General features: G+C 38.8%; 1 protein-coding gene across 2 annotated transcripts in view; it reads right to left on the bottom strand.

Moving 5' to 3' along the window:
• Positions 1–14,735, bottom strand: part of SEMA3A (semaphorin 3A) — a 591,215-nt gene that overhangs the window by 192,662 nt on the left and 383,818 nt on the right. Inside the window, exon 3 of one of the 2 annotated variants that reach the window (XM_043552476.1) lies at positions 6,128–6,332. In XM_043552476.1, the coding sequence (XP_043408411.1) occupies positions 6,128–6,239 (112 nt within the window). In that variant the 5' untranslated portion in view covers positions 6,240–6,332. Of the gene's footprint in view, positions 1–6,127; positions 7,043–14,735 lie in introns of those variants that run through there. The other variant, XM_027823329.3, reaches the window with a different exon arrangement.

Below are 14,735 nucleotides of genomic sequence, written 5' to 3'. Positions count from 1 at the left end.
CTTGGAAGTAGAATGTCACAGTCCTTGACATCACTTACAGGGATTTGTTTTCATCTCCCTCACTCAGGGACTGCCTCAGGTAGAGATCTTATTTTGCTTCAGATTGAATTGAGGTCAAGTCAGACTCTGGCTGATATGGGAACTATTCAAAACATTGGTGCATCTTTACATGATTATTGCTTCCATTACAATTTTTTCAGGGATGAACATGAGAGCAATAAAGAGTGAGCCTGCAGCCCAGAAAAGACAAATAGAAAGAAGACTCTCTAACACCAACTGCAGAAGAGGTTGCATGTTAAATCATCAGTGATCATTTTAAGGACGTAGTCAAACCAAAACCACAGTGAAGGGAACAGAGTATGGCAATATATTAAAGGAAACCTGAAAAACACATTTTCTTTTAGGAAAGTCAAAAATAGGAATAATTAGTGATTTCCTCTCAGATATAATTCCATGTATTCATATACTATATAGTGTGTAATAATGGATAGGCATTAGTTGACCATGAACACTGGAATAACCTGTACATCTGGGTTCCCTATTTTAAACTTTTTTTTTTTTTGGTCATGTGTTGTGGTACCAACATGTACTTAAACATGTCCCAAGCACTCAGAGATGCATCTAAGTCCCAATCCAGCAAAGCACTGAAACGCATGCTAGATTTTAATCATGATGTGAGTAGTCCCACTGAATTGATCTGATTAAATTCTTTGCTGGATCAGGGCTTTAAGTATAATGCAACAAGCAGCAAAGGTAAGCTGCTCCATAGACAAAGAGAAGAGCACAGTTTACATTACTATCAACCCAGCACCTTTTATGAACAAAAAACTGTATAGCAGGCCGAGTTACATGGACATAGTAAGCCCTCTAAGAAAGGGAGAATTTTGTAATTCAGAAATCACACTTTCCTTACTAGCATTTAATGGGAAAATTGGGACTATAAAATAAAAATGTAGGGCCAGGTTCTCTTCCTCCTTGTTCCGGTCACTGTGCATCTTTTGTCCTAAATGGCCAGCTGAGAATTCCCCTAAACAGGCAAGATCTCAGCTGACGTAAAGCATTTTAACTAGTCTCTACACCAACTTCCCCTCTCTCCAGTGTCAGAGTGGGCCTCTGTTCTGTTTTGACAATTCTTATCTGGTATCTGGCCTTCTTGGGGATCATGGTCAACTAATGTTAGTGAAATCAGCACCAAAGCTACTCTAAAATACTCCAGGATCAGGACCAAGGCTACCTGAAAATTTTGTGGCTGCATCTAAGTCCTGTACTTCCAACTCCTGTGCCAAATAGATATAGACATAAAAGGAGCCTAAACTATAGATCTTTTTGCTATTTACTGAGAATGGGGCCTGGAGAATCTTACAAGTCCTTGCCTATGTCCATAAACACTTGTTTTTCCTACCTCCCTGCTCCTCTTTCCAAGTTCTCAGTTCCCTTATCTTCTTCACAATGAGTGTGAAAAGAGGTTTTCAGAGAGGTGGCTATATGCATAAAGTATTTTAATTATAAGACCTTTTAAATGGGTATCTTGAATTTTGAGACAAACTGTGACATTAAATGATAAGAGACATGTCTCCAATCAGGCCCTGTATATTATTAATGCTCTTACTAAAATGCTCTCTGTTTTTTGTTTTAATTTGTTTTTTGTATTGGGATTATGTGGCTGGCTAAAGAATTGGGTAGAAAAAAAAAAAACACCTGCATGTTATCAAGTGCCAGTAGGACAAGTTGATAAGCTACCTTACCAATTAAATATCATACGTAGACTCATGTGTACCCAGGTAGTGCTACTTGTCTATAAAAGAGTGGATGAAATTCTGGCACATTTGTAGATTGATCATACACAGAGTCTGGAGGCAGCTCTTATTTTCATTCCAATTTTAGGCAAAATATCTATTTTTACTATGGCTTGAATGGAAACCAGGGAGTAGTACAACTGAATCTACATGCAATCTTTTTCCAATTACTTATTCTTAAGTAACGTGCATCCAATTGAGCAACAATTAAAAAAAAAAAAAGAACCATACATGTACTTTTATCAAACATACTTAGAGGATTTATAAATTTTCAATAAACAAATGCGATGAGACAGATGGAAATGAAAAACTTTGAGTTCACAAGATTTACTCATGACAAAAATCAGAGTTGCCTTGGGAAGAGCTTTGTGAAACAAGGTATTTTAATGAGCATTCTTTTTATTAAAAACAAAAACAAAACTTCTTGTAGCTAGATCTAGCATTTGTTTATAATGTTGGTTCACTGCATAAAAGAAAAAGAGAGATGGAACAGATGGAAAATACAGGAAGGAAAGAAAGGAAAAATCCTTGTGGAGCTAAGACTATTTATTGTTTTAAACTTTGCACTCACAACTTCATCACCATCACACAGAGAACTCAATATATAATAGATGCTTTCTGAACAGAACCTACAACCTAATAACACAGTAGAGCTCATTACATTATTCATTGAAACACAAGTCATTGGGATAAAAAGAAACTTTAAGAACATGTTATTTCCTCACCGTTTAACAGTTGTTTTATTAAAGGCTTTCTTTGCATCTTGGAGATTAAATTTTTTTTGTTATTTCACCAGATGCAGCCTTTAAAAGCTACAGAAGGGAGGTGGAGGTGGTGGGGATCAGTTTAACCTGCAATAGTTTTAAGCTAATTTTTTTCCCCATATTTAGGACATGATTCAAAGCCCACAGAAGTCAATGAAAAGAATTGGAAAGAAATATTGTCTGGGCTAGATTTCTTACTATTTATGGACCTACGTGAAATGTCAGTGTTTGAGATCTGAGTGTTTGAGAAATCCTGACTTCTACTGAAGTCAATGTGAGTTTTGCGAGTATTGACTTCAATAGGGAAAGGATGTCATCTCTGTTCACCCCATATTTGCTTCCCCCAGTGAACTGCCCAAATCTGACTGCTACAAAGCCAAGATCCCATTTTTCTAATATGTCACTTCTGCAATGAACCTGAAAGCATCTTTTTGGTCCCTCTTCCATAAAGGTGGCCCAATTTATAATATATTTATTACATGGACTCCCTCCCTTACCCTACACAAAATGTGCTTGATATGATACTTCTAATCTACTGTGAGACTGAGCGATGGGAAGTCAAGAGAAAGTAAGAATGGGAGTTCACTGAAATGTCTATCTGGCAACCTGAGAAATGACAGAGCTAATAGTGGACCTTTGAAAACAAGTGACCATAGGAAATTAAGGTTGGCAGGGATTTAACCCTTCATGAATCACTTTGGAAATTTTTAAGCCAAATACCTGCATGTTTTAACTATGTTTGACATCTAATTAGTCAGAAAAAACAAGAAGCTAAAATAAATCCCTATTGTTCTTTAGAAACAAAACAATGACAACTGGCTACAAGGCATTTGCTTAGGCAAAAATCAAGTGTACATTCAAAAACAAAAACACGACTGCGAGTAAAACAACAGAAGAAAAATTGTTTGACACATTCTTTTTTACCCTGCATGTTCTCATTCATTTCACAGTTTATTTTACTAAACTGCCAGGCTCTCAATGCAGAAATAGAACTGCTAGGTAATTGGAGGAGTGGGGTGTTATTTTTCCTAATTGTTAGTAGTTTTAATACCCATTAGTCCCACTAGTAAGAAAATGGCCTATGGTATCTTCACGAGATCCACATTGATATGTAATATATTCATTCATTGCCCACAAAGTATATTTTCACTATGCACAACTCTTAAAGCAGCATACTCACAAAGCACTGTGCCTATTTATCCACCCGACAATTTATCAGAAGGATAATTAGCTGAAAAACACCATCTGATTAAGTCTTACTTTTCTCTATTTTATAATAACTCGAAAGTATGGGTCCACCCTGCAAGATGCTGAACACTTTGGCCACAATCCAGCAGAACTCTTAAGCCTGTACTCAATTGTAAGCATGCTAGTAGACCTATGCAGTCAGTAGGACTACCCAAACATTTAAAGTTAAGCACATGCTTGTTTTGGTAGACTGGGCTAATGTGCTCAGCACCATGCAGGATAGAGCTCTTATTTTGCACATGCTTAAAATTAAGCATGCCCTTAAGTGTTTTGTAGGACTGGAGTTCTCATTGTCTTGCAATCATTTCATTTTAACAGCTTGTTCAGTCAATTACACAAACAGTACTAAGGAGTCTATCAGTTTCCCGAGTTACTATTGTGAAAAACTTTGCCCTAGAAGCTGGTGTTTATTAAATAAAAAACGGTGAGAATTAGATTCTTGTTCCCAGCAGAAGCAGAAGTTAAAAACAACCAGCCAGCAGAATAATCAAGTGTTGCAAAGCTGGTTATAGTTTGGATATAGTATCAATGGATACAAATGCTGGGCCAGATTCTGCCTTCCTCAAACCACAGTAGCACTTTTTTGCACAGCTAGTCCCACTGATTTCAATGAGAAGATTCAGCGTTAGTATGAATGCCAGAATTGAGCCCTCAATAAACTTTAATGGGGTGAAAAATAGCAAACAATTATTAATTAGCCATTAAACACTTTAATGGAGCACTTTTAAGCAACACTCGAAGTTAAGCGCCTATATAATAATTTAATTGAGTTTTACAGTAGGGCCATTAAAGTTTGGAAGTTAGATCACAAACAATTAAAATGGTATTTAAAGAGTTTTATAACATAGCATGTGCATCAGGTTGTTTCTCAGATTAAATTATTTAAAATAACCAATTTGCATTTATTCAATATAAAATAATTTTCTCACAAAAAGCAAAGTGACACAAAGTGACACATAAAGTGTTCTTTTCATATATAAAGTGCTGCTTACACAAACACACATTCTTTTTAAAATATGCACATTCATTTATTTCACAATGAAGTCAGAACACATCCAAGTTTTATAGGTGTTTAATTTTCTGGTTTAAAGTGTGAAAATGATGACTGCCTGGAATCATTTAGATGTTTCTTTCTTCACACTTGTGCCACCAGAAAGACAGATTCTCCCTGTTATGCAAAAAGTAGAGAACATTCTTCTCCTGGCATGAGATATATAGACTATACAGCAGACAGAGATTGACATCTATGACCACAAACACACATGTTCACTTTTTTCCATTGTAGAAATGGTACACTTCTTCCCCCCAACACCCACACACACATTTTGAACTGAAGGTACTTTCCCCCATCTCCCCATCTTAAATCATCTGGGATTATAAAAAGCCAACTTTTAGGGGTGGAAACCTCCTTTAGTAATAATAATACCTAGCTCTTATAGTTTAATCTTCTATCCCATTTGTATACTGTCCAGCTTTTATTTTTTCTCCCTACAATGTACATATATAGAATCTGTAATGAAATGTCCTGCACTGATAAGGGAGAGGGTATACCTGGTTCTTCAGAGTCCTGAATTTTAATAATAGCAATAATTTTACTAAAGTTAATTACTGGCAATGCATTGTGTCTAATGCTATGCAAATTCCCAAAGGTAAGAGTAATCTCACAGTTATCTTCCCTTAATAACACATTCTCTGTAAGGATTACTGAAATATACTCAAAGTATGTATGATACAATTTCATTTAAGAAAAAAATAGCATTGCACTGAAGATGTAGTACATTATTCCTTTTTCTGGAGCTGATCTGTTCCTTTCAGTTTATACTTTCTTGGCAAACCCACCATCTACTGCTTATGTGAGGCATCTGATTGTCAGATCTGTATAAACTGAATATTCATGACTGAGATTTAACCACTTCATGCATAAAAAAACCCAACATAAATCTCCCTCTATTTCATCGTGTTTGAACTAGATAAATACTCGATTGTAGCTGTACAACATGCCCAGAGCAGCATAAAGATTAATTGGGTGGTCAAAGATGTCTAATCATTTTGAAAGAGTAAAGTCCTATGAAATAATTCAATATTCTTACAAAAATCAGCATATTCTAGAATCTTTGTCTGCAAATGTAATTAACTCTTCTTTGTCTGCATTTAAACTGAGTGGTATTGAATTTAAAACGTTTTTTTTAAAGTGTTTGAAAATATTTTCTCGAACACACATCTCCATTTTTAATGATAAGGAAAAGCAGAAAAAATAGGAACAGATCCTAAGAAAAGAGAGCGAGGGAGAGAGGAAATAAAAGACAACAACAGACTTACCTTTATAGGATAATTTGAGTCTTGGCACGTTATTCTTCGCATGCTGGCAGTTCACTCTTTCTGCTAGTAATACTCCCAAGAAAAGCAGTGCAATCCTATTCAGCCAGCTCATGCTGCCGACGATACTGTAGGGTCCTTGTACACTGGCGTCTCGGTGCCCTCGGTCCTGTAGGGTACAGCCGCAGAACTTCCAACAATCTAGAAACTGGAGGTAACAGGTGATTGAGGTCAGTTTCATTCATAAACGCAGAACAATCAAGCCCTCATGGCCACGCTATAGAACATCTCTCCTTCTTCTGCCACAGTCGGTGGAGCAGGGAAAACTTCAAGCCCCTTCCAGTACTCACACGGGCACAAAAATTGAGCCAGACAGTGGATAATAAGACACAACTGTTGTGGGGAAGGGGGAAACAATAACAAGGGCTGCAGCGGGGGCGCTGAACGAGCTGTGCCTTTTATCTACGCTCCTCTGATAGCCAGTGCCACGAGCTAATCCTGCTCCCTGCTTCAGCGCAAGCAAGAATGAAAGGGAAACAGAGCGGCGCAGCGAGCAGCATTGACTTTTCCTGTGCACATGTAGGGGAGATGACACAGGATCCCGCAGACAGGTTTTTCCCAACACGCTCTTACACTAGCTGACAATGGGAGAAGAGAAAAGCACAACCCACTCCCCTTCCCCTGCTGTCACACAACACATGCAAAAAACATCTAGGCAGAGAGGAGAGGAGGGAAGAGAAACCTCCACCAAGCTTGTGAAAGGCACGGAGCTATAAATTCACCTCCAAAGGCACAAGCGATTTTATAGCCAGTTGGGGATTTGATTTGATTTGACTATTTTGAATAAAAAACACCCCCTGCAAAAAATACACCCTGACTATTGCCACCCACATAAATAACATCTCCTGCCCATAGTGTAATCCTGTGTGACTTGCTATCAGTGAACAAGTAGGGAAGACTTCCATCAACATAACTTTACCACTGAAGCTTTTAAAGCCTTGTTAGGAAAAGTTCCTTTACCCTCCCCCCCAACCCAATCCAGCAAAAGAAATTCCTAGTAAAGCTCACTTCAACAGTCAGTTCAAGGCATGTATAGGTCCAGCGGGGCTTGTAAATTATACTGGGGGATTCTCAGAAGAATTCTTATAAATTTAAGATGTCCACAACCTTCCAATTGCTTGGACACTCTGGTATTGTTTTGTTTTTTGTTTTTTAAATAATTATGTGAAACTCATTAATGAAGTTGGTTCCCCCCCCCCCCCCCCCCATCATAAAGAGTGAAGGAAGACTGCAGGAAGACCCCAATGTCTGCTAAGTGTTAAGGAAAACTGTAAATACAAACACAAACCTGCCCCACCCCTACACACACACATACACACACATGCACTCCGTTTTCAGTGCTTGAAGGATTACCAGAGTCTCCCAGCCATGCAGAATCGTCCAACATTCAAGTAAGCATAGGAAGTCAACTTTTACTAAACAAGCATGTTGTCCAAGCAGTTTAGTATTTCCATCTATTTTGTTTTAAACTTTTCCAGAATGAAAAGATTGACAGATATTTTAGGACAGTAGAAGCTAAGGGTCAAATTATGACTCTCTTACTCACATTGGTGAATAATTAATCATATAAATAGTGCCACTAAAGTCAATGTAAAAGCATCATAATCTGGCCCCAATAGAATACAACATCAGTTTTCTATACTTACAAGCAGATACAAATTCACTCTTTAGGATATAAGGTTTACTCTATTCTGAGCTTCAAACAGAAGTACATATTTGAAAAGCTGCAGATGTTTTTTATTCTAATTAAAAATTTAAACACTTAAAAAAAAGGGCTTAATACTGTTGTAAACTAGACCTAAACATTCTGTCAACACTGGTTTCACTGCTTAACATTTGCCAAAGGGAAAAAGTTTTTTTCCATCCCTCTTTAACAAATTTTTCTTCCTCCTGAGTTTACTTCGTTAATTCAAGGGCATTGTATCTGCCAGATTCAGCAATTCTACTGATCAGCAGCATTGTAAAGAAAATAAAATCCAAAAATAATGTTGATTTTGGTCATTCCCACACTTGTTATCCTGAGCATTTTCATGCTTCAGGCAGTGGATTAAAGCTCCAAAATGACAAGAGACGCCTGTCTGTTTTCCATGGATTACTTACTACAGACATTCACTCTGCAGAGGAATTCATGTCACTTTGAGATTATTTGGAGAATTGGCCTAATGAATTATCCTTTTGTGTAGAGCAAACAATAAGAAACAAAATACAAAAGATGCACCATATTCAGGACTTTATAAAAGTACATCATTTTACAATGATGTTGTTACACTCAATTAACTGCTAGTTGGATAAAAGAGACCTAGCTCCTTTTCTTCTCTTAAATATAAAAGAATAAGTAGCTAAAAATGTATCTTTAGATATAGATATAGATATAGATACGTAGAGAGAATATTATTCTAGGCTATTTTCCAGGAAATGAAATAAATAAATCATTGTTTCTGACCAATATTGCACACACAAAAAATGGATTGCATACCATTAGTAACGCTATTTAAGTCTTCATTTTGAGAAAGAAAACATAGACATGAGCCACAAGGGTATGAGAAACTTTCTCTCTTTTTGCCCCCACTCAGGGGCCACTCACAATCACAGACCCCATGCTTTTCAAGGGGACATGCAAACGGAGATAGCAGGGTTTGGATGTCCTTAAGAGTGAGATTTACAACCCCAAAGAGTGAGATTCAAGACCAAAGAGTGGTGTGGTAGGTCATTGCTTAAAAAAGGGACTCTCAGCTTTGGTCCTGGGCGATATCCAGGTTTTTAGTCCAGGTTTTTAATCCAACCAGCGCTTAATAATTTGTTCTAAAATGTACACAGCTTAATATTACATATGAAACACTTAAGTATCCTAATTCATATTGTCTAAGGCTCATGAGAATTCTATATGCAATGCAAACCAGTGGATTTTAATAAAAAACAATTATTTGCTGGTTGGAACAAAAGCCTGGATGATTGGTGATCCCTGAGGACATGAATTTGCCCAGTGCCATTTAAATTTTGAACTGTATTTTGCAGAACCTGCAAACTTTTGATCAAGTCCTGCTTGTTTTTTGGGTGAACTCATACTTTTTTGAACATCAAGTATTCACACACACACCCTTCTCCCCCCACGTAGCCTCCTTTCTCCTCTTGCACATGTATAGAACATGGGCCTGTCGTCTCCATGGTTACCCCAGTGCACAAGCTTGGAAAGCCACTTTCCAAGCTGTCAGCCCTGTTCCCGAGGGCCCCTATGCATTGTCGTCTCTTTCAGTGCCTGAATAAAAATAATTTACACCTATACATATTTTACTCAAAATAGTGAGATAACCTTAGAAATGTGTGGGGGGGTGAGATAGCATGCTAAGGAGTGAGACTTACACCCAGTGAGTGAGACTTCACATGTCTGTGACAACCCAAGGAGACGGGAAGAAATAGAAGGTGAGCCCATGGTCCGGCCCACTGCTCTGCACCAATAAGCAATGCTGGCCAGCCACATGTTGCTTCTGCTGGCACAGGGTGTCTCTACACAGTCTCCCACAAAGGATTTTGCTTAGTAGGCACAAGCTGGCCTATTCTTTTAAAGCAAGTCCCAGCAATGCAAAGTCTTTTAATTCAGGGTGTTCAACAACTTACTTTCAAATTTACAATTGATTCCTCTTTCCCCCATGGTCAACATATCCATTTGCAAACAATCCCAATTGATTGTCTTAGAGATAGAGAGACCAGTTCAGAGAGAGTAAAATCCAGTTCAAATCTTTATCCATTCCTCAGTCAAATGCATTCCTTCTCCAATGAAGTAAAGGAGAATTTTGTCATTGACTGTGAGGGTTAGTACATTGCTATTGGATGTGCTGTATAACAGCTCCAGTTCAAGAAAAACAGCATTTCTTATACATTCTGTTTCCTATACTTGTTCCAGATTTTACACTTATCTGCATGTTACATGTTCCATAGTAACATGCATGCCTGGCTAGAATATGGCATCTCAAGCTCTGTGGTTATACTTCTCAAAAGCCAGATCGGCATAGTGGGTTCTGTTTAGCATTTCTGGCCTCCTGCTGTGTGGCATTATGAATCAATGTTCTTTATACAGCCTCTCACCATATGCAGTAATTTCACCTCGATAGTCCCTATAAAAGTTTATGCTTGGAAGTGTCTGGGCTTTTCCCATTGGCTATCCATCTAGAATTACTCTCTCAAGCAAATTGGGGTCATTTTGTGTTTTTCATTTGTTGATGTTGTTACAGAAATTAGTATTACTTGAGTCACATTTATTCAAACTCCTCTTGCTGCTGCTCCTTGCTTTTAGTACTTACAGGAGCTCCTGAAAGCTGTGCTGCTGTACAAAGCTCTTTATCAGCTCTGTACTTCACATTTTCAAATGCACTTTTGCATTGTCATGATCATTTTCTGCTACTTAGGTGCTGCTTTACTTAGCTATGTTGACATTCCTATGAATCTGTGTAAGTCCTACTTCTTTTGGGGGGTCCTTACTCAGTTGCCTCCACCTTTCTTTCTCATTTGTCACTGAGAACTTGTCCTCTATAATTAATTTCGCTCAGCTTGATCTGGCATTTTTTCCTATTTGACTAAAAGTCCTATGTTTTGGCAAAGATAAGACATCTACCTTGGATCAGAAGCTTGAGGATTTTTGTCCTTTTGTGGTTGTTTTCTGCTTAAAGGGTATTTTCTAGTTCAAACAGAAATTAATTTGCCGAAGTTTTACTACCTATGTCACACAGGAGGTCAGACTAGATGATCATAGTGGTTCCTTCTGGCCTTATAATCAATGAATCTACACTGCAGAATTTTATGCTGTCATCCCTTGTAGCATTGATCATTGTCACCCTAAATCAGCAATTACTTCCATCCAGATCCTAAAAGGATCTAAGTCTCAATACTGTGGTATATTTTAAGCACCCAGGCCATCAAAAAGAGACATTATTCATACATATATAGTATAATTCCAGTTCTCTGAATTCCCTTTATCCAAAAATCCTAGTTAGTCAAATCCACAGTCTGTCCCCCATGTAGCCCTGTGCTACTTACAGTACACTTCTGTGTATCTGAGTTGCCAGTTATTTGAAACTTTCGGATGTCCCCCAGATAATTTGGATAAATAGGAGTGTACTGTATCTACAGAAAAGGGAGCTGAAAGGGTAGAGTTGTACTTTAGCAGGCTGGACTTGCCAAAATCCTTGGCTTGCATCCAAATTTGAAAACACTCTTGCATTTTGAAGGCTAGACATGATGCCCACAATGCTGTCTTGGCATGTCTTTGGTAGCCTTATTCAAATCTTTTGGATCTATACAAATGCTTAAGTTGTTTGGTATTATTATATGTGCCCATTCTCTTAACCAACTCAGTATCTGTATTCTCTCAAAAACACTGAAACTTACCATCCTGTCATATTCAGCTTTTACTTTATTTCTCTGGGCTATTGGAGTTATATATGATGCAGGTATTTTTGGCAGCACACTGGGATCTATATCAGTGTGATGTTTTTTATTCACAATGCGTTCAGGTCAAACACCTCATCACATTCTTTAAGAATATTCTCTGTCTCCTGTTCTGTAAACAGACTATACATGGATGTGATCAGCTGCATTCAGACTGCTCTTCAAACCGAAGCAAACCTGTTCCATTATTTCCAATTCTATGGAGTGGGGATCCATCATCATACACACCTGATCATGTAGCTTTGCCACATGTAGTAAAGGTGTGACACAAAGGCATGCTGGTAAGAAACTGATCTTTATAGCCTAGCCCCAATCACATGGCATGTGCCATGGACAAAAGGCTTATACCCCTGTCATATGGGATGTGTCATTATCTGCTGTTTCCAATAGATGCTGGAATAAAGTGTGGGGTGCTCTTCCAAAGTGAAGAGAAGCACCAAATCTCTTAACTTTCAACTGAAGCTACTTCAGTTCCCCTGATTGATTAAGCTTATTGATATACCTCACCTGCAGAAATATTGGCAAGGACATATGCTCTTAATGGAAGAAGAAGAAAAAAGGACAAATGTGAGAGTCAATCTACTAGTTCTTCACAGCAAAGTAGACATCAAGAAAATCAAGACAGAACAAAATAATACAACTGACTCCTAAATCCTGGCCCAGTCCCACAGCAAGCCCTAAGAAGCTGAGCTATGCCCAGGGGATTCTATGGAGCAGAAAGGTGCCCTCCCAAATACCAAGCCACAGAACAACTGATCCCCCACTGCCCTAATCCACAAGGATTAGGCAAATGGCCGGAAATGGCAAATGATCCACCAATCCTGTTCTTCATCCTTCCCTGGCTGATTCTGCCTTTGATGCTAAGACTCAGGCCACTGGAATGTACATGAAGATGCTATAGAGCCGTGGTTCTTAACCTGGGGTGCATGCACCCCCTGCGGGTGTGAGATGCCCTTTCTGGGGGTACGAGACATGACAGATTTTTTTAGACGGTAAATCATCGAAAACACAAATTAAGCACAGGCACGTAAGTACAACTGCTTTGTTTCACCAAACCTATGTATTTATTAACATTAAACATTTTTAATGATTAGTGTAATATACAAACAAAAATATATCTAGGTTTAAAGAACTGACTTACTTCAACGATTTTTGATAAGAGGTGCGAGAACATATTTTGATTTTTGATTAGGGGTGCAAGAACATATTTTAAGAACCAAAGGAGTGCAGGCTTCAGTAAAGGTTAAGAACCACTGCTACAGAGGTGGGCTCTTTGGCACTCATATCTATCCATCTTATTCCATTGCCCCGATTACCGTATTGTCAGAGCGCCAATCTTTATTATATTCACAACACCCCTGTGAGGTAGGGAAGTGCTTTTATCCCCATTTTACAGAGGGAAACTGAAACACAGAGACAAAGGTATTTAGACACCTAAAAAGTTACATATATGTGCCTAGTGGGTTTTTCAAAAATGCTTCAGTGCTACCTGCATCGTTAGGCACCTAAATAACTTTAAAAATCTGGCCATAAGTGACTCGGCTAGCAAGTTAAGGCTGGACTAGCCTTCCTCATAGAGCGTGAGTTCCCCATCAGGCCTAGAAAGCCATCTATTCTATGCAGCTGATCCTCACCAGTCCTACTATGTCTGGGACCCATCATGGCCCTATGAAAATTTTGTTAGTAACCTCTATTGGTGAGTGTCAAACACTTGAAAGAAATTTTCCATGGCACCCATTCATCACTGGGCTTTTAAAACGCCTAGGTGCATTGCACTTGAGTCATGTGCAAAAACCACAGAGTCCCTATGCAACATCTGCTATAATCATTGTTCTTGCCTGTTATTTTTTTCCCTACTGAATGGTTCATTAGTAGTATATGACAAAGACATCAGAGCAACAACATTAGAACAACTGCTTGTCATTGTCAGACATTGGTCCTAGCTGACTTCCCATGATGGAAAAGTCTTTTTAATGAGGCTTTCCTTGTACAGGGAATGGGAAGCCTGATTCTGTCTAACAGAGTGTGTGGGTGCAAACATTCTTTGCAAGATCAAAAGAGATCACACAAAATATAGGAGCTAAATCGTTGGTGCATGTTTATTTGAGACCAAAAACTGATAGCTATTTAATCACTACTGAGATACTCCGTGGAAACTGGGGGTGGTAGGTAAACTGCAATAGATCAGGAAAACTCAGCTGAACTTTCAATAATTTGACCTCTGTGAAAGCTTTTAGTGGCAGCAATATGTAAAGTGTGTGTGTCGGAAGGGAGAGATGTGGCCGGGGGTGGGAGGGAAGGCAAAGGAAAACAAACTCTAAGAAAGCATTAACTCTCTCTCGGATGAATGGAGATTTCAGAAAGGAGGGCAGGGGAAGAGAGGGCATTGTATCCCTCCTCTAGGCTGAACATGAAACTATTTAAGAGGAGCTCACTGTACATTATTTTCCTGTGACATCATTCTCATGATATTTGAAGCAGGTAAACACAGACACAGGAAAGGCAGGCTCTTTTTGTCTTTGGTGGAAAATGTTCAATTGCGAGGCAAAGTTAGATCAGAGCGGGACCAATTTAGTCACCTAACTCTTGGTTGTAAAAATTTAGGGATGGGTTAGACACACGAACATCCAGGAATTCTTGAGGGAAAACTAAAAATCCAGCTTGGTTTCTATTCCTCAGGGGTTCTAAAAATAGTCCGTGCATGTGCAATAATTTGACGTGTTTCTTTTTGTGTGTGTACAGATAGAAAGAAAGTGACTCAATTGTCTCCTGTGCTGAGATTTGATCTGTGCAGGAGGTGGCAGAGTGGAGGGAAAGGCATCAGGGAACAAGTTACATCTCCCTGATTCTCGTGGTGTGTTTTTGTTGACCCTGGCATGAGTTAGAGCAGCTAGGGGGCTATGGTCACTACGGGACCATATGTCAGTTGAGCATCACCGGTGCACGGATGCATTCCCACCCCCTCAGCATGCCCCTGTCCCAACCCCCTACCAGAATGGGAAGAATAGCCAGGGAAGGAGCTGGTAATGCCACTTTATCCCAGCTGAGCTGGGGGGAATTCTCATTTGGCCATTTGGAACAAGAATCCACCACTTGGTAAGTGGCCAGA

Source organism: Chelonia mydas, chromosome 1 (assembly GCF_015237465.2).
Source record: "Chelonia mydas isolate rCheMyd1 chromosome 1, rCheMyd1.pri.v2, whole genome shotgun sequence".
In the NCBI taxonomy this organism is placed as follows: domain Eukaryota; kingdom Metazoa; phylum Chordata; order Testudines; family Cheloniidae; genus Chelonia; species Chelonia mydas.
This window is presented reverse-complemented; position numbering and strand designations above follow the sequence as displayed.